At 56.0% G+C, this 23,721-nt stretch overlaps 2 protein-coding genes across 23 annotated transcripts in view; both read left to right on the forward strand.

Moving 5' to 3' along the window:
- The window catches only part of Dnah2 (dynein axonemal heavy chain 2), a 109,514-nt gene extending 108,031 nt beyond the window's left edge, over positions 1-1,483 (forward strand). For 2 of the 5 annotated variants that reach the window (XM_040269373.2, XM_040269376.2), the window contains 4 exons: positions 359-535; positions 632-706; positions 876-1,026; positions 1,156-1,483. In XM_040269373.2, coding sequence (XP_040125307.1) covers positions 359-535; positions 632-706; positions 876-1,026; positions 1,156-1,310 — 558 coding nt within the window. In that variant the 3' untranslated portion in view covers positions 1,311-1,483. Of the gene's footprint in view, positions 1-358; positions 536-631; positions 707-875; positions 1,027-1,155 lie in introns of those variants that run through there. The other 3 variants (XM_040269374.2, XR_005726476.2, XR_005726475.2) reach the window with 3 other exon arrangements.
- A 542-nt stretch (positions 1,484-2,025) lies between these two features.
- Kdm6b (lysine demethylase 6B) lies at positions 2,026-23,631 on the forward strand. 18 transcript variants are annotated; one of them, XM_078042839.1, is made up of 24 exons: positions 2,026-2,177; positions 8,815-8,927; positions 13,584-13,746; positions 14,032-14,182; positions 14,274-14,415; positions 14,578-14,676; positions 14,777-14,996; positions 15,087-15,179; positions 15,283-15,444; positions 15,529-15,723; positions 15,812-16,165; positions 16,253-18,456; positions 18,550-18,676; positions 18,778-18,883; positions 19,746-19,951; positions 20,060-20,124; positions 20,205-20,279; positions 20,377-20,525; positions 20,665-20,779; positions 20,866-21,053; positions 21,195-21,336; positions 21,814-21,940; positions 22,030-22,200; positions 22,304-23,631. In XM_078042839.1, the coding sequence occupies exons 5-24, from the start codon at positions 14,279-14,281 to the stop codon at positions 22,325-22,327; spliced, it is 4,959 nt and encodes a 1,652-aa protein (XP_077898965.1). In that variant the 5' UTR covers positions 2,026-2,177; positions 8,815-8,927; positions 13,584-13,746; positions 14,032-14,182; positions 14,274-14,278; the 3' UTR covers positions 22,328-23,631. The 18 variants fall into 18 exon arrangements, 16 of the variants coding, with proteins under 16 accessions (XP_077898965.1, XP_040125330.2, XP_077898961.1 ...); XM_040269396.2 differs by having other exon boundaries at positions 13,624-13,746; XM_078042835.1 differs by lacking the exon at positions 2,026-2,177 and adding an exon at positions 4,173-4,379 and having other exon boundaries at positions 13,624-13,746.
- Positions 23,632-23,721: the final 90 nt, after the last annotated feature.

Raw genomic sequence — 23,721 nt, forward strand, 5'->3', positions numbered from 1 at the left:
GCTTGAAAAGTTTGATTTTGGATTTTCAGACTAATGATACTCAGCTGGTAAAGTCTGTCAAATATTCCCCAATCCAAAACAACAAACATTCTCCAAAATCTGGAACACTTCTGGCCCCAAGCATTTCAGATAAGGGATGCTCAACCTGTATTGAGGTCACTGTTATTAATTGTTGTCATTTTCTGTTTCTTTCTTGGGAATTGGCTTTTGGAGAGTTGTTGTCCAACTGTTTTGGAGAGTTTTTGGTTGAAGAGCAGGGGCTGACACCACATTGTCTTCCCATAGCTGCTCAGGTGCTCAAATAAAGTTCTAAATGTATGATGGAATGAATGAGCACAGGCACTCCCTCCTCCCCCAGGCATATCCCTCACAAAAGCCACTGGCTTCATGGACCCGGGACCTGGCCATGCGTGTGGAACAGTTTGAGCTGTGGGCTAGCCGGGCACGGCCTCCTGTGATCTTCTGGCTCTCTAGTTTCACCTTTCCCACTGGGTTCCTTACTGCTGTGCTGCAGTCATCAGCTCGCCAAAACAATGTGAGCAATGTGGAAAGGGGGAAGTGGGAGGGATGCTGGGGGATATGTATTTACTCTCCTCTCTGGGCCTCCCTTATTCTCACCTTCAACCCTCAGATTTCAGTGGACAGTCTCTCCTGGGAATTTATTGTTTCCACAGTGGATGACAGCAACCTAGTATATCCACCCAAGGTGGGAATTGGATAAGCTTTGGGCTCTGAGAAAAAGGGGATTTGGTGGAGGAGAGTGGTGGGAGCAAAAGTGAAAAGTTCATCAGAACAGAAGGGAGGATAGAGTTAGGTCAAGGGTGCTGGCAACTTAGGGTCTAAACTTCCTCCTACCTACCCTCATCTTTCTGTAGGATGGTGTCTGGGTTCGGGGCCTATACCTAGAGGGTGCCGGCTGGGACCGGAAGAACTCCTGCTTAGTGGAAGCAGAGCCCATGCAGCTGGTCTGTCTTATGCCTACGATCCACTTCCGACCTGCAGAGAGCCGAAAGAAGAGTGCCAAGGGTGGGACAGCTTCCTGAGGCCTGCCTACCCCATTCCTTGTCTGGACCCTAATCCATCACTGGCTCCAGTCCTCAGTTTCTCTTCCAGGGGCTTCAGGGATCTGATTGCTTTTCCTTTCTTTTTTCTCAGGCATGTATTCTTGTCCGTGCTATTACTATCCCAATCGGGCAGGCAGCGCTGACAGAGCCTCCTTTGTTATTGGCATCGACCTAAGATCTGGGGCTATGACTTCTGATCACTGGATTAAGAGGGGAACTGCTCTACTCATGAGCCTGGACAACTGAGGCGGCTTCCTTTTCTTCCTGGCTTGAGAGTGGGTTGGGGACTCTGGAAGCCAAGATCATTGGCTTTGGCTGAATCTGGCGTGTATAGGGCCCTGGAGATAACTAGTCATTCTAGCCATAAAGGAGGATGAGTTGTATTGGAGCTGTGTGCAGTAAAACAGCACAAGCCCTAAGTGTCTTAATGGAATGGTGGTGATTTAGGGATTAAGGCCGGCCTTTATTCTGGGGTTCTAAAGCAGACAGGAGTTACTATGTGTATGTGGTGCTGGGGATTGAATACAGGGCCTTGTGCTTGCGAGGCAAGTACTCTACCTACTGAGCTATACCCGCAGCCCAAGACAGGGATGACTTGTGAGCTCCTACTGTAAGGGGAAAAGGAGCAAGGGAAGTGGGGAGGCCTCTAGAGGAAAGGAGGCGTGGCTTTGAACCAATGAGCAGAGCGGTGGAGCCTAAAGAGGGTGTGGCCTAAACTTCTCGGCCGGACACAAGAGGGGGCGGGGCTTACATTGGAAGGGCGCGGGATCCAAATGGAATTGGGGTTTATCAGGCAGGGATCCTGGGTGGGCCCGATAAACTGCATCCTGAACCCCGCGCCCTGCCCCCGGTATTCTACCCAGCACTGGCGTTGGGCGAGCCGGGCCCGCTGAAGGCGGGGCGAAGCCGAAGAGAAGGACTTCAGCGCAAGGAGGGGCGGGACCACAAGAAGGGGGCGGGGCTGGGGAGGGGGGGTACGAGTGTTTGTGTTGGAAAATCCAACTGCGCCACCGGGCGGAGCGGCCCCCCCAGCCCCGGCCTGGGAGAGGGGGGGCCCGCTCGACCCTCGGGAGACCTTGGGGACCCTAAACACCTGGGACCCCCCAGAACCAGGTAACGAGGAACTGCGAGGGCGTCTGGAAAGAGGGAAACCGTCTCTGTACGAGGTGGGCGGGACGTGAGAATCGCGGGAGGGTTAGAGCTTGGGATGGACGTTTGAGTCTCTGAAAAGGCTCTGGGAAGACCACCGGGGTGCAGTACATCCGGGTTCCCCTGAAAAGAGTGAGGCGGGTGGGGGAAGAACTGGGAGGCGGATATCTTGGGTTCCAGATGTCAAGACGAGCCAGAAAGGATTTCCAGTCTCCCCTTGGGCTGGGATTTCCCCTTCCTGATACTAGGGTGGGGCGCGGCAGTCGTAATTGAAGGGCTAAACTAAAGGGCAGAGTTTGCAGTCAGGTCAATGCGATGGCCTATTGAGGTCAGATGTGGACCTCCAGTTCTTCCCACAGGTGGGGTATATAGTCGCGGCCCTCACCTTCCTACCAGGAACCCAGAGAGCCCCAGCGGTAGCCTTCCCCCCACTCCGGTGAACCTCCTTTCACACTCCCCTACCCCCCCCCTCCCGCCGCCCCGCGTCCTGCCCCTACTCTGCGGTCTTCGGTTCCCTAGCCCTCTCCCGGCTCGGGCCCATCTCAGTGCCGAACCTTTGCAGCATAGCCACGAGATGGCGAGGACGAGACACAGAAGTCCAGAACTGAAGGGCATGCAGGTGGAGGATGTGACCCTGAAAGCACTGAAGCCCCCCGCCTCGGCCTGAGGGAAAGATGGGCTGAGACTTCCTGTCATCTAGGACCCCCCACAGGAAATTATGTGTGGGAGAGCACTGGGCTTAGAGTGGGGAGGGAGCGGGGGACTCTGTTTCAGCCTGGTTGAAACTGATTTAGTGGGGTGGGGAGGGGTACGCGGATTGGTTATTAAGCAAGGCCATTCGCTTTCCTGTCTGCTGTGGCGTGTAGCTGTGTCTTGGGGTGGGGGCTGAAGAGAGCAGGGAGACTGTGAGGAAAGTCGAGGGCAGAATGTCTAGTTCCCGGGCACGGAGAACCCTGGGAAGAAAGAAGGGAAGCTGCCAGATGCGGCGCGGCAGAAATGGACTAGGTGGTTTAAGGGAGGGAGGCGGAACCCTAGTCACAGATCTTAATTCGGCTCCCAGTCCCTTCCCGAGATTGCTTGCCCTGTTGCCAGAGTAACTGGAGAGCGAGACTCTGCAGTCAGATTCCCGAACTCTCTCTGCCCAATCCGCTGCATGGACGTGGTTGACGTCACGGCTCTAGAAGCCAATGGGGAGCGGGCATTATGGAACGACCGGAAGAGGGAGAGGGGGAAAAGGTGGTGGAAGGGAGGAGGCAGCTGCTTAGGATCTGCACGTGCACTCCCACACGCTCGCGCCCACCCCTTCCTCCGCCTCACGCGCCCGAACACCCCCTTGCGCCTGCGCGGGAGTCGGGCACTCCCCCTCCTACTGGTTTTGAGTGTTTGCAAAGTGGTCCGTGGTACTCTCTTCAGTTCCTTCTGACCCAGACGTTTGAGTCGGCCTGCACTCATTTGCCGGGTCTCCACTGTTAATGCCTATCTTCGCATCGGAGGGCCAGCTACCTGTTTCCCACTACCCCCCCCACCACCAGCTGGCGCCCCACACTCCCAGGTGGGCTGGGCGGAGCTGTGGTTTCCGGCCCCACATGCTGAGTCGCTGCCTTCCCGGGCTCTGGCTTAGGTTGCCTCCCCAAAAGAAAAGGAGCATGTACAGCGCCCCTTCCAGAGGCTTTGCCTCCCCGGGCCAGCTGTTGTTGGCGAGGGAGGGCGCTGCGGGAAACCCCGTACGACCCAGGAGACGCTTCTCAAGCCGTCACGCCCCTTCGCGTGAATTCCTGCTCTTTGATGTGCCCCAAACCCCTTCCAATCCCTAACGTTTCCTCTTCACCCTCCCTAGTGTTCTTTGCACCTCTCTTGGCCCCTTTCGAACTGTCTGTCCCCATATCCACTCGTCCTTTTCTGCTTCCCAGGGTTATATAACTCTTCCTCTCGCCGTGTCCTGATTTCAACTCCACTGACTCCGCCCTGGAACTGTACGGGAGGGGAGGGAGAGTTAGGGACCCAGACAGATTCCGACCGGCTGGGGCACATGGGATCCCGCAGATAGGAGACGGAGCCCCGTGGGACCAGGCGCTTCGTCCCCCGCCTCCTGCCCCCACCAGAGATCTCGCCCTGGAGTGAGAAGGCACAGTATCCGAGGGGCGTGTCGTGACTCCCGTCAGAAATGTGGGTTGGGAGGTCAGGGCTGGAGGCGGAGAAGAGGAGGCAAGCGAGAAGCCCAAATCCCTAGGATTGGAGTCGTATTGGGGCCAAAAGAGATAAGGGCAGAACGCCTGGGTTCTTAGTCGGCTTTTCGGGTTCCCAGAATTCCTAAAGCTTTTTCCCAGGAAGCTTAGTCAGCGCCACCCCACCACCCCCATAGGGGTCAAAGGTCTGTGTTAGAGGTGGCCTAGGATGATGTCACCAGTGCACGTGCCCCGGGATGGTTGCCAGGCAATGAGGCCTCTTCCCCCTTCCATACCCTCCCACCTCTAACCTGAATCCAATCCCGGTCCCATGCCATCTCTTTCCCCTCTCCTTTCCCCTGGCCTTAGCATTCTGCAGGTGGGAAACCCTGGCATGGAGTTTTATGAGGGGGAGGGGCACGGGTGTGGTGTAGTTGAAAGACTTTGCCCCTAGGCTGGACTGAGAGAATCTTGGGTCACTTTCCCCTAGATTGACACCAGAGAGTTTCCTCTCCGGGTCCCTCCCTCCTTGAAAGAGCTTCCTACAAGCCTTCATACTTTTCCACCTGCTGCATGGCCCAGATTCCTATTGCCCCCTTCCCTGTCTAGAGTTGAAGTGGGAGTGGTTGCAAGACATCTGCTCCTAGGAGAAGAGTTGTGTGTGTGGGGATACACACCAGCTCATCTCTGACGTCCCCTTAACCGATGGCTCAATACACTCCCCAAACTGAGAAACGGTCAAAAATAGGTTTTTATTCTTTGTAAGGCAGATGGATCAGTTTTGAGGCATCCCACTTGGAGAAGAGGGACTTAGTTATAACTATGGCTGCCCTTCTCTGTTAAGTCCTGGGTTTGGTGGTGGTATTGGAAAAAAATAAGTATTTGTTTCCATGTGCCTTAGAGTTTGGACTCTTAGGACAGACCTGGATTCTAATCCCAATTCTTAGTGGCCATTGAGACTTGGAAAGGTCACAACCTACCAGAGCCCCAAATTCTTAATCTAGGAAATTTAAATATTAATACCCACCTCCCAGGCAGATGGGAGGGAAAAGATAATTTATACAAAGCACTTAGCATAGTGCCTGGCTCCAAATGAACATTGAATGAATGCTTGTTATGAAATACTTATTATTAAATAGTGTTGTTATTTTTATTATATTTGGTGGGCCTTCTCTAAACTAGCCATGACCTTAGGAGTTAGGGAGGAGTGGAGAGTTTGTGTAATCGTGTGTGTGTGTGTGTGTGTGTGTGTGTGTGTGTGTGTGATGGGGTGGGGTGCTGTGCTGGGGATTTGCTTTGCCTGTTCTGTGCACTTTATTTGATGAGGGCTTTAGTAAGACATGTATTCTTTCTTTAGTATTATAATTTTTTTCCCCTTTGGGAGAAGAAATAGCTAAGACTATTCCTTTGACTGTGAAAATAAAATAATCGTGCTGTGGTTGGTGATTTTGAAGCAAGACCCCAATCCCCCCCCACCCCCCATGTTGTTATCTGGAGCTTTTCATTTTGCAAAGGGACTCCACAGTTTCCCTAGCAGGGACTGGGCTAGGCTGAGGGGTGTGTAAAAGGTTGGGGTGGGTGGGTGGAGAGAGACTTGTGCTGGGGGCTGGGGGTGCTGGTAGTTAAAGGAAGAGACCGGAAGGGAGGAGGAGGGAGCCTGCTGGTGGGGAGGGAGGGAGGGGAGGAGGTGGAGGAGGAGGAGGAGGAGGAGGAGGAGGAGGAGGAGGGAGGGAGGGGGTTGGGGAGAGCCTGCTACAGTTCTTTGTTTGACTCCGGGACTCAGGGACGGGGAGGAGGAGGGAGGGAGGCAGAGGCTGCAAGCGCCGGGGCAGGCCCAGGAGGCAGAGGAGGGACCGTCTCCCCCGCCCCCCCAGCCCCCACTCCCCTCCCTGCTGCTTCCCCCCTCCCTACCCGGACTCTGGGGGCACCGCCGGGGGACAGACACCCAGCAGGTAACCCTGGCCAGGATCGCCCTCCCCGCCTCTGATTTTCCTCCACACCCTCCTGGATGACCCCTTTCCCCCTTCCGTCTCCCCGATTTCCTCGGCCTTCTTTCCCTAGCCCTCCGGTTCCATCTCCCCCACTTGGGCTTGTCGCCTGCTGGCCGCACCAACCGCGGTCGCGGTCTCGGTCTCGTGCAGCCTGACTCCCTTCCTCTTGCTCAGCCTGTGCTCCCCAGGTCTGCCCGAGGCACCTTTCCAGGCTCTATCTTGCTGTTTCTCTGGGCTCTTCCCTTCAGACCTATTCCCTGGGGCCCTGGGGGAGGAGGTAGTCCTGTCCTTTTCTTCCCCCCCCAGTTCTCTGCCCCCCCCCCGCCCCCTTTCTCTTTCTAAATGTCTCTAGGGATGGGGAGAGAACCGGAATTTGGGGGGCCCTATGGAGGGGCAGGGGTTGTGTGTTGCTGGGAAAAGGGGAGGTGAGTGTGTATGGGGTGGAGAAGAGGAGCCGTTAGAGACCAAGATGCCTCTGTGTTGTCCCTTTAAATGGCCCTCACATTTCTGGGGATGTGTGTGTGTGTGTGTGGGGGGGGGGGTCTAGGCGCCTGTCTGGGGGGCAGGGCCCTTGGTTTGTCCACACAATCCGGGGTGGTAATGATTTAAAGGGACAGCCTTGGTGTGGCCGATGCCACCCTGTGCCGGCAGGAGGGGGAGCCGGCAGGGCCTGTCTGGGGAGGCTTGGCTGGTGAACAGGGCATTTGAGGCTGTCTGTTGCAGGGCCTGCCAGGTCTGGGATGGTGCTGTGCTAGAAGATACAAGGAGAGGTGACAGCCTGCCTGGGGGGTGCTTAGTCAGGACCCCACTTTTGGATCCATGTGTTCCTTGGCCAAGAATCCTTGAGTCTAAACTATGGAATCTGTTGGCCATCAGGTAGGGGACACCAGCAGGTCTACAGGTCAGCAGCCTGGCCTGGGTACTTTGGAACTGGCCCTTCAGCTCCCCTTTTGTTGTTTGGTTCTGTGCACAAGAAAGCCCCAGCCCCTCCTCCAGATCCCCCTTCCTGTTCACATGCCCCCCCCACACCCACCCACCCCAGCTGTTGGACAGATGAATTACAGCCTCCAGCTTGGGGCCAGGGCTGGTGAGGGATTAGAGCTCTGGGGTTGGCCCTTTAAATGGTTTTGGCCCCTCCCCCACTCTGGTGTCCAGATGCCCCTTACACACCCATCTGATTACCTTGGCTGCCCCTCACTCCTCATCTCAGTCTGTCCTCCTCACTTCCCTCTCTAGGCTAGACCCATATGCTCCCTCCCCACTACACAACCACATGTACAAAGGCTGTCAACTGTACACATACACTCCCTAGTGCTGTATTCTGAGTCTCACTGTTCTGGAGGGTTCTAGCTTCAAGTTCCATTTTCCAACAGAAGGACCTTACTTGCCTTGTTTTCCCAGCCTGCAGCTGACCACTGCCCTGGCTGAATGAGGGGCCTTGCTTGGGTCAGAAATAACACTTCCCTGGGGGCAGTGTCATCAGCAGCCATGGAGACTTGCAGCACATTGCATCATGGAGGCTGGGGGCCACAGGCCTGAGTCTCTAGGGCAGGGGGAAGGATGGAGGCTGGAAGACCAGGGAATGGAGAGACTAGACTGGGAGTCCAACCAAATGTCTGGGTCTGTAGGGGCTGAAAACTGAAGAGGGGAACAGAACACGTAAGCCCCTGAGGAGTGAGTCTGAGTTGAGGGTTAACTGAGTTCTGACCCCTGGATGGACACCTGGTTCCTGGCCCTGGTCTTAGGTTAAAATACCTACTTCTTTTTTTCTGAGGGTTGGAAGGGAAGGGATGGGCCTCTGTCACCTTCTTGGGCCACACAGAGGAAGGAGGTGATGGGGAAACAGGATATGTCCTTGGGGGTAGGATGGAGGGGGGCTTGCAGCAGAGGCCACTTCCAGGCTCAGGCCCAGAGTCATAGCTCTTACAGAGGAGGAAGGCTTCTCCCTGTTGGGCCCGTTCATCTAGTCTGGCCACCTGTGCTGCTCGCCAAGACCTGCCTGCACCCGCCTAGGGGAAGGGGAGGGGGCAGAGTCCAGAGGGTGGGGTTGACTGTTTGGTGTCTTGATAAGGAGAGTGGAACCTTTGGGAGGAAGAAAGTCTGCATGCCTTGGGTCCAGAACTGAGTCTGGCCTTGGTACTGCTGTCAGGGGCAGATGAAACTACTCTGAGGCTAGAGAGTCAGCAGGGGGGTCCAGTCAGTTGGTGCCCAATTGTAGACTTACATTCCATAGCATGCCTCCTTATCATCTGGTCAGGATGCCTCCTCAAAGGGAAGGTTGAGGATCACTTTGGGGATGGCTTTTTCTGGTTGCCATGGAAACCAATTCTTCCATCTCATCTGACCACTAGAGCCAGGTTTCTCCTCAGTGAAGGGGGATAGGGAGCACAGAGAAACCTTTCAGTCTGGGAGAACCCCACTTCTAAATGACTTTTTTTCTTTTAGGTTCCCCCCAGGCACCATGCCAGCCCCATAATACTACCCACTCCACTGTGGTCTGCTGCACCCCACTGCTGGGGCACTGTTCTAATGAGACAGGGCACACCAAACTCCATCTGGTAAGTCCATTCCCTTGAGTGTGCCCCAAGTCCAGCCCTGCACCCCATGTTTAAAAATTATCTGGATCATGCCAACTCCTCAGAATGGTCTAGTCCAACTCTGAGCTTCCCCCCACCTTGTAGTGCTTGAGTGGTTCAGCCCTCCTGGTTTATGAAGCTCCCCTTGTCTCCTATGAATGGTTCAACCCTGCACTTCACCAACCTCTCTACTACCACCAAAAAAATCTTCTACCCCATGCCAACTCAGCAACTCAGTTGCTGATTGAATTAAGCTAGGATTTGTAAGTTGAAAGTAGATGTCAGATACCATGGAAGAAGAATTCTTCGGAGGGAGAGGGCTTTACTCCTGTAAGAGTTGTTGATAACTTGGCTTATGAAGGATGTTAGAAATTGAAGTGGAGAGATATTGGAGATCACTGCCCCAACACTATTGTCATGGCGATCTTAGCATCTCATCTTTCCTTCCAAATCCCTTTCTGTCCCATGCATTTGCTCCCCACACCTAAAGTCCTAATCCTCATTTTGTTTCCCTCCTTCCTTCTCCCAGTTCTGTCTGAGGCTCGGCTATATTCCCTTTTCCTTTATAGGAGAAAGAGATCTTGTCTAAGCCAGGGACTTAAGTTTCATGAGTGTGTGTTGCTCTTCCCCATTACTCACTTGAGTTTCTTGAGTGGGACTGTTTTCTTTTATGTATCTCTCACTGTTTAGTATGGCGGTTTGCACATTGGGGTGCCTCTGTGGATTTGTGTTGAATGAATGTGTTAACTGAATGAGCTTCATTGCCAAGAAACCTACGGCTTTTGAGATCTGCTGCACATCCTCCTACCCAAACCTTCTCTGGAGCACATGAGACATTTTGGATGATAACAGAGGGTGAAGCTGAGAGGGAGGTTGGCTCAGACATGGCCTGTGAGGATAAGACCAAGGGAGAAGGAATAAGACAGAGGCAGCATAGAAGAGTGGCAAGAATGTTGCTCTGGAAAGCAGCTGTCCCAGTCACTTGCAGAATGACCTTGGTCAAGTTACCTAACTTCTTTGAGCCTCAATTTCCTCATGTACAAAATGGGATAATCAGAGTGCTTCCAATAGTAAAGTTTTGGGGAAGAGTTTAAAAAAAGTATGTAAAATGCTTAACAGTGCCTGGCATCTAATAAGTAGTCAATGAATGCCGCAATTATTGTCATAATAGGAGCTTCAGGGAGCTGTGAGGATAAGCAAGGATGTTAAGAAATGGGACAGAACTTGATTGAAAGCAGACAGACCCCCAAGTAATTGACTCACAGAAGGATCGCTGATTCTGCAAGACGTCAGGATTCAGGGGAGTGAGGCGTGGAGTCAGTAGGGTAAGCCTGCTCCAGTGTTTCCCTGACTCTGTTCAGGAACATGAAGGCAAGCACAGAAGGGCATGTGCAGAGACACACGTGATCACCCGAGTGATGCAGAGGCAGACCCAGACAAAAGACCGAGACAGGAGCCAGGCAGACACACAGACAGAGACAGCCCTGCGGAGTCATGTAGACAGGGATAATGACAGGAACGCGTCAGACACAGGCACTGAGGAGACAAGATGAGCAGATATGCAGGTGCACGCGGAGACAGACACCGGGACTCACTGCCGACCTTGTCAGACAGATTGGTGAACACAGCGCCCAGTCAGAAGCAGACACAAGGCCCGCAGTGACACATAGCGGGCCAGGGCCAGCAGTGTCACTCCTTGATGGGAGGCGGGGAGGGGCCGGCGGCGGGGGAAGGCTGGGGAAGGGAATCCCGGGCGGGCGGTCTGCCCGGGTGGCTGAGTCACAGCGTAGTCTCCGCTGGCGGCCCTCCCCAACGCCTCCCCCCTCTCCCAGGTAGGAAGCGAGTCTCTAACTCCTCGCTTCCACCAGGTAGAATAGACCGGGAGCGGGATGCAGCGGGGTCCTGGACCAACCCCACCTTGGGCTCCTGCAGTCTGCTATCTGCTCGGTAAAAACCCCATTTGCAGGGTCTAGTCCTTGGCGGTACTGAGTCTGCATGGGCACGGCAGGTCTCTGACCATGCGTCCGTACGGCTCGGGCGCCGCGCGGAGGGGCTCCTCCACCTTAAGCCCAGAGAGAGTTAAGTGGGTGTGATTGATGGAGTGGTTCTCTCTTGGGGCTCTACCAGGAGGGGGTCGGTCAAAGTCCCGGAGTCCAGAGCCCGGATGGAGGGGGAGGAGCTGGGCTTTGCCGGGAGTGCCCGGATGGAGAGGGCGTGGTCTCTGCAGGAGTGGAATTAACCCCTTCAGAGCCGCTGACTCTGGGGATTGTGGGCCGGGTTGGGAGAGGCTGGAATGTCTGTCTCCGAAGTGTCGTCCTCCCAACCTGGCTCTGGCCATGCGCGTCTACCTCTTGTCTGTCTTCAAGAAGTCTGTGGGTGTCTTGTCTTTGCGCCTGTCAGTGGTTGTCCTCTCCCTTTGGTTAGTATGGACACTGGGAGTCGGGGAGGGCTGTTCTTACTCCGAAGCGAAAGTGGAGGTGAGAGTGTACTGCGACCCGACCGCCGGGGAACAGGTGTGAATGCGGCGACGGGGCTGCCCGACGCGGGGAGGGGTTGTCATGAGAGAGACTAGAGGGGAAATTCCACCGGACCAGTGGTGAGCAGTGTGTGGGCTGAGGAGTTGTGTCTGTCTCTGACTGTGTGTCTGTGTGAGTTCGGGGAGGCGGGGGCTGAGTCAGTGGGAACTAGGGAAGAAGGTTTTCTGGGTGACTCACGCTCTGCCACCCCAAGCCTGAATCAGACCCTGAGGGAGGGCTATGGGGGAGGGGGTGGGTGGGAGTTAGGCTTCTGGGTCCTGGGTGGGAACCAGGATCCGAGGTGGCTGGCAAAGTGAATGTGACTAGTATATAGGAAGTTTTGTCCTTAAGTGTGTGCTCTATAGTCCCAGGTGCCTGTGTAAGGGTTTGTGAATAAAGGTTGAAGATCAGGGGCTGGAGGGACAGAACTCGCTAGTTTAGGGAAAGCTGAGTCAGTTCCCCGTGGGAAAGGGGAAGTGGCAGAGGGGAAGTGTCATCATCGCAGAAGGGGAAGCTTCATTTCCTGGTAACTGGTAGCGCCCTGGGCACCACTTCCCTAGCAGAGATCTGCTTCTGGTATCTTGTGTCCCAGGTCCCCATTTGCCCACGTCTACTCCATGGGTCCCTGCAGGACTTGGGTGGGGGCAGCCAGCTTGGGCTCTGCTCGGCCACAGTGAAGTGTTTACTTGCCTCTGGAGTGGAGAATTCTGACAAACTCCGAGGGTCCTTGGGGCGCAGGCACTCACCAGGGTTGGCCGCAGTGTGGCGCACCCTGACAGAGTGCTTCCCTGCAACAGTCGACCTTGCCTCTGCGGGAGGGAGGGCTGTTTTCACCAGAAACCCTTCTGCCCTTGTGGGCTTGGTGGAAATTTCCCCACAGCTCAGAACTTTAACGCAAAGGCGAACTTTCCAGCCGCCCCCAGCCCCTCGCCACATTCTCTCCCCCAGCTTCCTGCTCGGCTCTGGCTCCAGCTGGAGCGCTAGCCCCGCCCCCGCCGCTTTGTACTCGACTCTCAGCTCTCACAGCTCTTTGTACTCTAGACTCTCAATGGACCGATCCTGGGAGCACAGCCGGCTTCCTACCTGGGAGAATGTGGGGTAGGCGCGGGGACTTAGTTCCTGGGTTCAGAGAGCAAGAAGGAAGAGCTGAGGCTAAAGGGAAGGTACCCAGGAGAGGGGAGTGCTGTGTCTACTGTGGGTCACGCCAGCATCGAGGGCAGGGGGGGGGGCGCGTGAGGGAGGAAGTAAAACGGGTTCTGGGTTCTTTAAGGGAGTAGGCGGTGAGAGTGGGACAAGGGTGATGTCACTGCTCGTCGGGCCCCGCCTCATCCCTCCCGAAGGACACCCCCCCCCTCAGTACACTTACACACTCCGCTTCCGCTGCGCAAGTAGCCACGTCACGGGCAACCCCCGAAATCCCCCCTCCCTCGGGGGGGTGGGGGCCACGTGGGCCGTGGGGAACCGCGTGGCCCCGGCGGGGAAAGGGCATACAGGATACCGGAGCCACGCGAGAGGGGCCACTCGGGACCACGGTGCGCAACTTCTCAGAAGTTGGTGTTAAAGCGGTGTGTGTGGGGGGTGTCTGGCTTGGGGGGTCGGTTGGTATTGAAGACCCAGAGAGCCTGGGGAAGTGGAGGAGCCAAAGGAATTGGTATGAGGTTGGAGACTTGACTGTTGTTTGGGACTGTGTCAGGCCTTGGGAGTGGAGTGCTCTTAGCGGCACGGATGGGTTTGGGTGTCTTAGTTGGCACAGCTGGCTAGCCCTAAGCAGTTCAAAGAGGGGCTGAGGGTGGTTGGCTCAGTCACTAGGTGAGGCAAAATGAGAATGGGAAGAGATGTCTTTGCGTTCTGGATCCATCTGCACCCCATCGGTCCTGGGGTGGCAGAGACCACGAATAGTTCCGTGGGTGCGTGAGACTCGCCGGTAATGCCATGCCTGCCCAAGTGTGCGACTCACCGTCCTCACCCGTGCCTGTTGTGCTTTGCCCACCTGCTTGTAGCTATTGCCCTACTACCCCGGGTATCACATCCGAGATGGGACCCTTGGTGGGAGCCGAGGGGTCACATCGGGGTCACCCCAGGCCGATCCCGTCTGACCGGCTCCTCCGCCCCTCCTCCCCAGGCGCTGCCTGCCGGGCTAACCTTGCTCCCATTGGTTCCAGCCGGGCTGTTACTGAGGCGGAGACACGGGTGATGATTGGCTTTCCGGGGAAAGAGGAAGTCCTGTGATTGGCCAGATCTCTGAAGCTCGCCGACGCGTAAGAGGACGCTCCCGCCGAGGCCGGGTAAGCAGCAGCAACGTTGCGGGGTTTGTGGGTCAGCAGGCATGTCCCTGGAGCTGAAACCTAGTAGGTAGTGCAACCACACAGTCGCCCCACAGTTGGCTCCCTGTCACTCTGAACTTATAGTGACACTACTTTTCAGGACTTCAGGGACCCTTAGGCCCTGTAGATCTCCCCTCAGACTTCCTGCACAAAAAAGCAGACCTGGGGGTGCTACAAGCATTCCAACCCAACCCCTGGGCCTGTGTGCTGGCCAGCTCACTGCACTCTTTTTGCCTCTTTCTGTAGAATTGGCTGTGAAAGGCTAGTGGCTGCCATCTGGGTACAGTGGGCACTCTTGTCAGAGCGGCTGGAGCCGGTCCATCCTCCCAGCTTCCCAGAGAGCTGGGGCAGGGGGCCGTGCCCGATCTCCAGGGCTCCTGGGGCCACTGCTGACCTGGTAAGGGAAAAACTGGGCCTGGGTTGGCTGGGTGTACACTGGCAGCTCTGCTTTTGCCTCCAGTAAGAACACAATCTTATCCCCTACTTAGGCTGGATGCATCGGGCAGTGGACCCTCCAGGGGCCCGCACTGCACGGGAAGCCTTTGCCCTTGGGGGCTTGAGCTGTGCTGGGGCCTGGAGCTCCTGCCCGCCCCATCCCCCTCCTCGAGGCGCATGGCTGCCTGGAGGCAGGTAAGCACTTGAACTGTGTCTTCCAGCACTCTTCTTTCTATCTTCTCTACCCCTCAATCTCTGAATCATTCTGTATGGTTTCTATCATTTCATGGGCCTCAGTACTATTTTCAGTGCTCTTATTCCTTCTTGTGGTATATAATATAACCCTTCTCTTTCCAGATGCTCAGCCAGCATCGGGCAACCCCCACTCCCTGCTCCCCTACCCACTTCGCATGGCAGTAGCTCTGGACATCCCAACAAACCATACTATGCTCCAGGGTGAGTGGGGGATTCAAAAGTTCTGAAATGGGAAGTAAAGACTGGGGCCTTGAAATATTTCCCTGAAGCCTAACCTTTCTGAATCCCTTCTATTCTTTAGGACACCCACCCCAAGACCCCTCCATGGAAAGCTGGAATCCTTGCATGGATGTGTGCAGGCATTGCTCCGGGAGCCAGCCCAGCCAGGACTGTGGGAACAGCTTGGGCAGCTGTACGAGTCAGAACATGACAGTGAGGAGGCTATACGCTGCTACCACAGCGCCCTTCGATATGGAGGAAGCTTCTCTGAGCTGGGGCCCCGCATTGGGCGACTACAGCAGGTGGGATGAAGCAGGACCTAGCTGGCTAAGAATGTGCCTTCTGTCTCAGTGCCCCCACCTTATGCCTTCTTCTGCCCTTTGACCCCTCAGGCTCAGCTCTGGAACTTTCATGCTGGCTCCTGCCAGCACAGAGCCAAGATCCTTCCTCCTCTGGAGCAAGTGTGGAACTTGCTGCACCTTGAGGTGAGGATGGGGATATAACATAACATATAACATAAGTGGGTTAGGGAAGAGGGCTGGGCTAGACCTGCACCCATGCCATTGTCTCTCTTCATTTTGTCCTCAGCACAAGCGGAACTATGGAGCCAAGCGAGGGGGTCCCCCCGTGAAGCGAGCTGCCGAACCCCCAGTAGTGCAGCCTATTCCTCCTGCAGCACTTTCAGGCCCCTCAGGGGAGGAGGGCCTCAGCCCTGGAGGCAAGCGCAGGAGAGGCTGCAGTTCTGAACAGGTATGGTTGTAGGTAGGCCAGCAGGCAGAGAGTACACAGGTCTGGAACAAGGAGTAAGATTCTCAACACACTCTTTTCTTCTAGACTGGCCTTCCCCCAGGGCTGCCACTGCCTCCACCACCATTACCACCACCACCACCACCACCACCACCACCACCCCCGCTGCCTGGCCTGGCTACGAGCCCTCCATTTCAGCTGACCAAGCCAGGGCTATGGAGTACCTTGCATGGAGATACCTGGGGCCCCGACCGCAAGAGTTCAGCACCCCCAGAGCGTCAGGTGAGCCCAGGTTTCTTGCTTGAGGCCTTTTTACCTATAAGTTCAGTACCTTCTATACTTATCCTGCATCCTTATGTATCTCCCATAGGAACAGCGGCACTCACTGCCTCACCCATATCCATACCCAGCTCCAGCCTACACTGCGCACCCCCCCAGCCACCGGCTGGTCCCAGCCACACCCCCAGGCCCCAGCCCCCGCCCCCCAGGAGCAGAGAGCCATGGCTGCCTGCCTGCCACCCGTCCCCCCGGAAGTGACCTTAGAGAGAGCAGAGTTCAGAGGTCGCGGATGGACTCCAGCGTTTCACCAGCAGCAACTACCGCCTGCGTGCCTTACGCCCCTTCCCGGCCCCCTGGCCTCCCCAGTACCACCAGCAGCAGCAGTAGCAGCAGCAGCAGCAGCAGCAACACCGGTCTTCGTGGTGTGGAGCCCAGCCCAGGCATTGTGAGTGATCACCTGTGGTGGAAGATGGGGTGAAGCTTTTATGAGGTGGCCAGAGCATCACTCTGACCACTCCATTCTATATTACAGCCTGGCGCTGACCATTACCAAACTCCTGCGCTGGAGGTCTCCCCTCACCAGGGTCGCCTAGGGTCCTCGGCACACAACAGTCGAAAACCGTTCTTGGCAGCTCCTGCTGCCACTCCCCACCTGTCCCTGCCACCTGGGCCCTCCTCTTCCCCTCCACCCCCCTGTCCCCGCCTCCTACGCCCACCCCCACCCCCTGCCTGGCTGAAGGGCCAGGCTTGCAGGACAGCCCGAGAGGATGGAGAGATCTTAGAAGAGCTCTTCTTTGGGGCTGAGGGGCCCCCTCGCCCTCCCCCACTTCCCCACCGAGAGGGCTTCTTGGGGCCTCCAGCCCCCCGCTTTTCTGTGGGCACTCAGGATTCTCACACCCCTCCCACTCCCTCAACCACCAGCAGTAGCAGCAGCAGCAGCAACAATGGCAGCCACAGCAGCAGTCCTACTGGGCCTGTGCCCTTCCCCCCACCTTATCTGGCCAGAAATATGGACTCCCTTCCCCGGCCACCCAGCCCAACATTAAGCCCCCAGGACCCACCTATTGCACCCCTGACTCTTGCCCTGCCTCCAACCCCTCCCTCCTCCTGCCACCAAAATACCTCAGGAAGCTTCAGGCGCTCGGAGAGCCCCCGGCCCAGGGTCTCCTTCCCAAAGACCCCCGAGGTGGGGCCAGGGCCACCCCCAGGCCCCCTGAGTAAAGCCCCCCAGCCTGTGCCTCCTGGGGTTGGGGAGCTGCCTGCAAGAGGCCCACGACTCTTTGATTTTCCCCCAACCCCGCTGGAGGACCAGTTTGAGGAGCCAGCTGAGTTCAAGATTCTACCCGATGGGCTGGCTAACATCATGAAGATGCTGGATGAATCAATTAGAAAGGAGGAGGAGCAGCAGCAGCAGGAGGCAGGCGTGGTCCTCCCACCCCCGCTGAAGGAACCCTTTGCATCTCTACAGCCTCCATTCCCCAGCGACACAGTCCCAACCACCACTGCTGCCACAGCTGCTGCAACCACCACCACTACCACCACCACCACCACCACCACCACCACCCAGGAAGAGGAGAAGAAGCCACCACCAGCCCTGCCACCACCACCGCCCCTAGCCAAGTTCCCTCCACCTCCCCAGCCACAACCGCCACAGCCCCCACCACCCCCACCAGCCAACCCAGCCAGCTTGCTCAAATCCTTGGCTTCTGTGCTGGAGGGACAAAAGTACTGTTATCGGGGGCCTGGAACAGCTGTTTCCACCCGACCTGGGCCCTTACCCACCACTCAGTATTCCCCTGGTCCCCCATCAGGTGCTACTGCCCCGCCACCCACCTCAGTGGTCCCTAGCGCCCAGGGCTCCCCACAGCCCTCCGCTTCCTCGTCATCTCAGTTCTCTACCTCAGGCGGGCCCTGGGCCCGGGAACGCAGGGCTGGTGAAGAGCCAGCTCCCGGCCCGGTGACCCCTGCCCAGCCGCCCCCACCCCTGCCACTGCCCCCTGCTCGCTCTGAGTCTGAGGTGCTAGAAGAGATCAGTCGGGCTTGTGAGACCCTTGTGGAGCGGGTGGGCCGGAGTGCCATCAACCCAGTGGACACAGCAGACCCAGTGGACAGTGGAACTGAGCGACTGATGCCTTCTGCACAGACCAAGGAGGAAAGTGGTGGGGTGGTGGCTGTGGTTGCAACAGGACCAGGCAGTGGCAAGCGGCGGCAGAAAGAACACCAGAAGGAGCACCAGAAGGAGCATCGTAGGCACAGGAGAGCCTGTAAGGACAGTGTGGGTCGGCGGCCCCGTGAGGGGAGGGCCAAAGCCAAGACCAAGACCCCCAAAGAAAAGAGCCGCCGGGTGCTAGGGAACCTGGACCTGCAGAGCGAGGAGATCCAGGGTCGGGAGAAGGCCCGTCCTGATCTTGGTGGGTCATCCAAGGCCAAGCCACCCACAGCTCCCGTTCCTCCGCCAACTCCTGCTCCCTCTGCCCAGCCCACACCCCCGTCAGCCTCTGTCCCTGGAAAGAAGACTCGAGAGGAAGCTCCAGGGCCCCCAGGTGTCAGTCGTGCTGACATGCTAAAGTTGCGCTCACTTAGTGAGGGGCCCCCCAAGGAGCTGAAGATCCGGCTCATCAAGGTAGAAAGTGGTGACAAGGAGACCTTCATAGCCTCTGAGGTAGAAGAGCGGCGATTGCGCATGGCAGACCTCACCATTAGCCACTGTGCTGCTGATGTCGTGCGTGCCAGCAAGTGAGTTGGGTGCTCTTAACCCCAAGGCTGCAAACATGGCCAGGGATAGACTCCTCCCCGTATTACCCTGATGTTTCTGTTTTCCTCCCACAGGAATGCCAAGGTAAAAGGGAAGTTTCGAGAGTCCTACCTTTCCCCTGCCCAGTCTGTGAAACCGAAGATCAACACTGAGGAGAAGCTGCCCCGGGAAAAACTTAACCCTCCTACACCCAGCATCTATGTATGTGAGCCATCTGTCCTCTTGGACAGTGTTAGGGTAGTTGGGGAGCTCAGAGCCTAGGGATAGGGCTCTGACTCCAGCTGTTCCTGGTCATCTCTCAGCTGGAGAGCAAACGGGATGCCTTCTCACCAGTGCTGCTGCAGTTTTGTACAGACCCCCGAAATCCCATCACAGTGATCCGGGGCCTGGCAGGCTCCCTGCGGCTCAGTGAGTATGGGGGTGTGCAGAAAGTATGGGGAAGACTACAAGGATCTGGGGTGTGGGGAACCCTTTGAAAATCCCCGTAACTTGGAGAATCAGGACAATGAATATAGAGTTTGCCTACTCAGTCACATGGAGACTATTTGAATAGTACTGAGTGATGTGTCAGCCAACTTCAGGCTTTTCTCCTGTTTTATCTGTCCCCAGCAGTGACCAAATGGGATGGGGATGTATCTCAGGGTCTATGTAGAATCACTTATAATTTTTTTTTCATGATTGAGAATGAGAGCTGGGGATATAGCTAAATGAAAAGAGCACTTGCCCAGCACTGACTCCCCCTCCCCTGTTAAAAAAAAAAAAAAAGATTGTAGACAACCCCGAGAGACCCGTGGTTTGGGATTCTCTTTTCAACCTTTCATTGTGAAAAATATGAAACATGGAAATACAAAGGTCAATCCATTATACCCATACCCTTATCCCCACTGAGTTATTTGAAGCACATACCAGACTTTCATTTGACTAAATGTTTAATTGGACACAATGATAATTTAAGCTGCTGTTCACTGAGTACCTGCTATGTGCCAAGTGCTGTGCACATGTCACATCCAGAGCTGAGGACTCTGGTTGAGGGGCTAAGGACCTGGAGCAGCTGTGGGAGGATTGGGGTTGGTGAGGATCCAGAGAGAGGCTAGCCCTGTCAGCCTCCTTTGGGGCTTGGGTTCTTGTCCATTCCTTTGGACTGAATTCTGTCAAACCTGTGCCCACCCTGTCAGAGACTTGGGTGGTAGGAAGGGAAAGGGTGAGTTGGGTCTTCAGTCCCTGTCCTTTGCCTCTGCCTGCCCACTCCCTGCTCTGCCCTTCCTTGCAGACTTAGGCCTCTTCTCCACCAAGACGCTGGTGGAGGCTAGTGGCGAGCACACCGTGGAAGTGCGCACACAAGTGCAGCAGCCCTCAGATGAGAACTGGGACCTGACCGGCACACGACAGATCTGGCCCTGTGAGAGCTCTCGTTCCCACACCACCATTGCCAAGTATGCACAGTACCAGGCCTCCTCCTTCCAGGAGTCATTACAGGTGATGGGGGAACGTGGGTAGAAGGAGGTATGCTGGGATCAGAGGCTGTAGTGGGAGGGATCCAGAAAGGTCACTGATCCAGGAATGCCTGCCCCTCTGGCTGAGCAGGAAGAGAAGGAGAGTGAGGATGAGGAGTCAGAAGAGCCAGACAGCACCACAGGAACCCCTCCTAGGTAAGGAAGGCATTGTTGTGTCTCCTCCCTGAATGGCTCCTGTTCCCTGTGCTTTCCACCAACCTATGCTCTTGCTCCAGCAGCAGTGCACCAGACCCGAAGAACCATCACATCATCAAATTTGGCACGAATATCGATCTATCTGATGCCAAACGGTCAGTGGGGTTGAGGCAGCAAAGCTGGGGCAGAAGCGCTGCTGGGAAAGCAGTGTGGAGGGTACCCTCTCATTTGGGTTGCTCCTTCGCCCTGCAGGTGGAAGCCCCAGCTGCAGGAGCTGCTGAAGCTGCCCGCCTTCATGCGGGTAACATCCACAGGCAACATGCTCAGCCACGTGGGCCACACCATCCTGGGCATGAATACCGTACAGCTGTACATGAAAGTCCCGGGCAGTCGAACTCCAGGTGCTCACTGTGTTCAAGTGTACCAGAGGAGGGAGTAGTGGCGGCCCTCAGTCGTCAGCCAATAAAGGCAAAGGGCGGGGTTGCGCGGAGCATGGGCTGCTGTCAGGCCAATCATGCTATTCTCTGTCTCCCTCTGCAGGCCACCAAGAGAACAACAATTTCTGCTCAGTCAACATTAACATTGGTCCTGGTGACTGCGAATGGTTCGCAGTGCACGAGCACTACTGGGAGACCATAAGCGCCTTCTGTGACCGGTGTGCACCGCCCCCTCTCTAGTCACCTCATTGCTTTCCATTTTTGGGCCCCTAAGGACCTGACCCTTTGTCTGCCCACATTGCAGGCATGGCGTGGACTACTTGACGGGTTCCTGGTGGCCAATTCTGGATGACCTCTACGCTTCCAATATCCCTGTGTACCGCTTTGTGCAGCGCCCCGGAGACCTTGTGTGGATTAATGCAGGGACTGTGCACTGGGTGCAGGCCACTGGCTGGTGCAACAACATTGCCTGGAATGTGGGGCCCCTCACCGGTGAGAGGGTGGGGCCCATGGAGTGTGAGCTCTGTTGGGAAGGAGTGGGCATGGAGGGTGGCCCATCTGCCAGGGAAGGGGCTCAGGCCTAGGTGGCTGGGGGCTGTTTGAGAATATGTGGTGACTCCCTCTGACCTGCAGCCTATCAGTACCAGCTGGCCCTGGAACGATATGAGTGGAACGAGGTGAAGAACGTCAAATCCATTGTGCCCATGATTCATGTGTCCTGGAATGTGGCGCGCACTGTCAAAATCAGCGACCCCGACTTGTTCAAGATGATCAAGTGAGGGCCCTGTTTGGGGTGGGAGCCCATCTCCACCTTATCTAGTCCCTGACTTTGTTCTTGGTATCTGATGTTACTCTACTCTTTATCTGTTTCTCTGTCCATGCCTACCATGTGCCTACAGTGTTACTGTGTTGGGGAGACTGGCAAAGTTTCTGGTCTCAGGACTTTCATTTTCTAAATAGATAAAACAGGCAAAACTATTTGAAACTTCTTTCCTTTCTTTTCTTTCTTTTCTTCTTTTCTTTTTGTGGAGCTGGGGATTGAGGCCCTGGAGCAGGTTAGGTTAGGCAAATATTCTACCACTGAGGTACATCCCCTGGCCTTTGAAATTTAAACTGACAGATGCTTAGGACAGGTGACCCAGCCATGGAGAGGGAAGACTCCCCACGGGAAGTCTATGGGGCTGTCTGAGCTCTTAACCCATCTGCCCCTACTGCAGCCTGGCCTCAACATTTCCTCCCGGCCCCTCCCAAGGTTCTGCCTCCTGCAATCCATGAAGCACTGTCAGGTGCAACGTGAGAGCCTGGTGCGAGCAGGGAAGAAGATAGCTTACCAGGGCCGAGTCAAGGACGAGCCCGCCTACTACTGCAACGAGTGCGATGTGAGTGAAGTGTTCTTCCTCTCATTTGCCCCTGAGGAGGTGTCCACTGTGGCCAGCCCTCTTTGTGACTGCCAGTTTGTCCCGACCAGGTGGAGGTATTCAACATCCTGTTCGTGACGAGTGAGAACGGCAGCCGCAACACGTACCTGGTGCACTGCGAGGGCTGTGCGCGCCGCCGCAGCGCGGGCCTACAGGGCGTTGTGGTGCTGGAGCAGTACCGCACTGAGGAGCTGGCTCAGGCCTATGACGCCTTCACGCTGGTGAGCGCGGGCGCGGATGAGGGGCTGAGGAGGAGACTTAGGCGGGTGGCCTGGGGACCGCTTAGCGTCAACCGCTGAGCCCCGCCCGCTTTTCTCTCCGCAGGCCCCCACCAGCTCGTCGCGATGAAGCCGGATGCCCCGCTCGCCCGCCCGCCTCTCTGTAGGGCGCCGCGGGGCCACCAGCACATGCCTGGGCTGGACCTAGGTCCCGCCTTTGGCCGGGAAGGGGGTTGGGCCCAGCCCTTCCACCCTATTGGCAGCTCCCCTCACTTAATTTATTAAGAAAAAAAATTTTTTTAAAACAAATATGAGGAAAAAAGGAAAAAAAAATGGGAGACGGGGGAGGGGGCTGGCAGCCCCTTGTCCACCAGCGCCTCCCCTCACCGACTTTGGCCTTTCTAGCAACAGACACAAGGACCAGGCTCCGGCGGCGGCGGGGGTCACATACGGGTTCCCTCACGCCTGCCAGTCGCCCGCCCGCTGATGCACGCGGCTCGTGTATGTACATAAACGTTAAGGCAGCCGAGGTTTTTAATGAGATTCTTTCTATGGGCTTTACCCCTCCCCCAGAACCTCCTTTTTTTTTTTTTTTTTTTTTTACTTCCAATGCTAGCTGTGACCCCCTGTACATGTCTGTTTATTCACTTGGTTATGATTTGTATTTTTTTTGTTTGTTTTTGGTTTTTAATTTATAACAGTCCCACTCACCTCTATTTATTCATTTTTGGGAAAACCCAACCTCCCGCTACCCCCAAGCCATCCCACCCGCCCCTCCGGGACTGCCCGCCCCTGGGCTCTCCCCCCACCCCAATGTGTGTCCTCTGGGCTCGGCCCGTCGGTCTCCGCCCGCCCGTCCGTCCGTGGCTCCAGCCGGGCTCTCATGGTGCTCAAACCAGCTCCCCTCCCCTACGTCCTGCACTTTCTCGGACCAGTCCCCGACTCCCGACCTGACCCCAACCCCGCCTGAGGGTGAGCGACTCCTGTACTGTAGGGGAAGAAGTGGGAACTGAAATGGTATTTTGTAAAAAAATAAATAAATAAATAAATAAATAAAAAATTTAAAAAGTTTTAAAGAAAGAACTATGAGGAAAAGGAACCCCGTCCTCCCCAGCCCCGGCCAATTTTTAAAACAAGACCTTCACCTTCACACCCCCCCCCTTTTCTTTTTAAGTGTGAAACAGCCCAAGCCCAGGACCTCACTGGGGCTGGGACACCCCAGGACGAGCTTCTCTGGGGCTCTCTTTTTGTTTTCTTGTTTTTTTTTTCCCTCCCCGCTGGGGCTGTGGTGGGGTGGGGGGTTTACAGTCCCGCCCCCTCGCACTGCACTGTCTCTCTGCCCCAGGGGCAGAGGGGTCTTCCCAACCCTATTCCTATTTTCGGTGATTTTTTTGTGTGAGATTATTAATATTAAAAATAAAAGAAGAAAGAAAATCCTGTTTTGATAACGTGCTGGTGATAGCAGGGGAGAGTACCGGGAGGAGGGCCGCAAGAAAGTGATTGATGGGGAGGAACTGCACAGGC

This window comes from Ictidomys tridecemlineatus, chromosome 3, assembly GCF_052094955.1.
Source record: "Ictidomys tridecemlineatus isolate mIctTri1 chromosome 3, mIctTri1.hap1, whole genome shotgun sequence".
NCBI lineage: Eukaryota > Metazoa > Chordata > Mammalia > Rodentia > Sciuridae > Ictidomys > Ictidomys tridecemlineatus.

Coding starts and splice junctions, on each gene's coding strand:
- Kdm6b (XM_078042839.1), top strand. CDS start 14,279: ATGCATCGGGCAGTGGACCCTCCAGGGGCCCGCACTGCACGGGAAGCC. Junction 16,166..16,252: donor TGGAGCCCAGCCCAGGCATT/GTGAGTGATCAC, acceptor TCTATATTACAG/CCTGGCGCTGACCATTACCA. Junction 19,952..20,059: donor CCTTCCAGGAGTCATTACAG/GTGATGGGGGAA, acceptor CTGGCTGAGCAG/GAAGAGAAGGAGAGTGAGGA.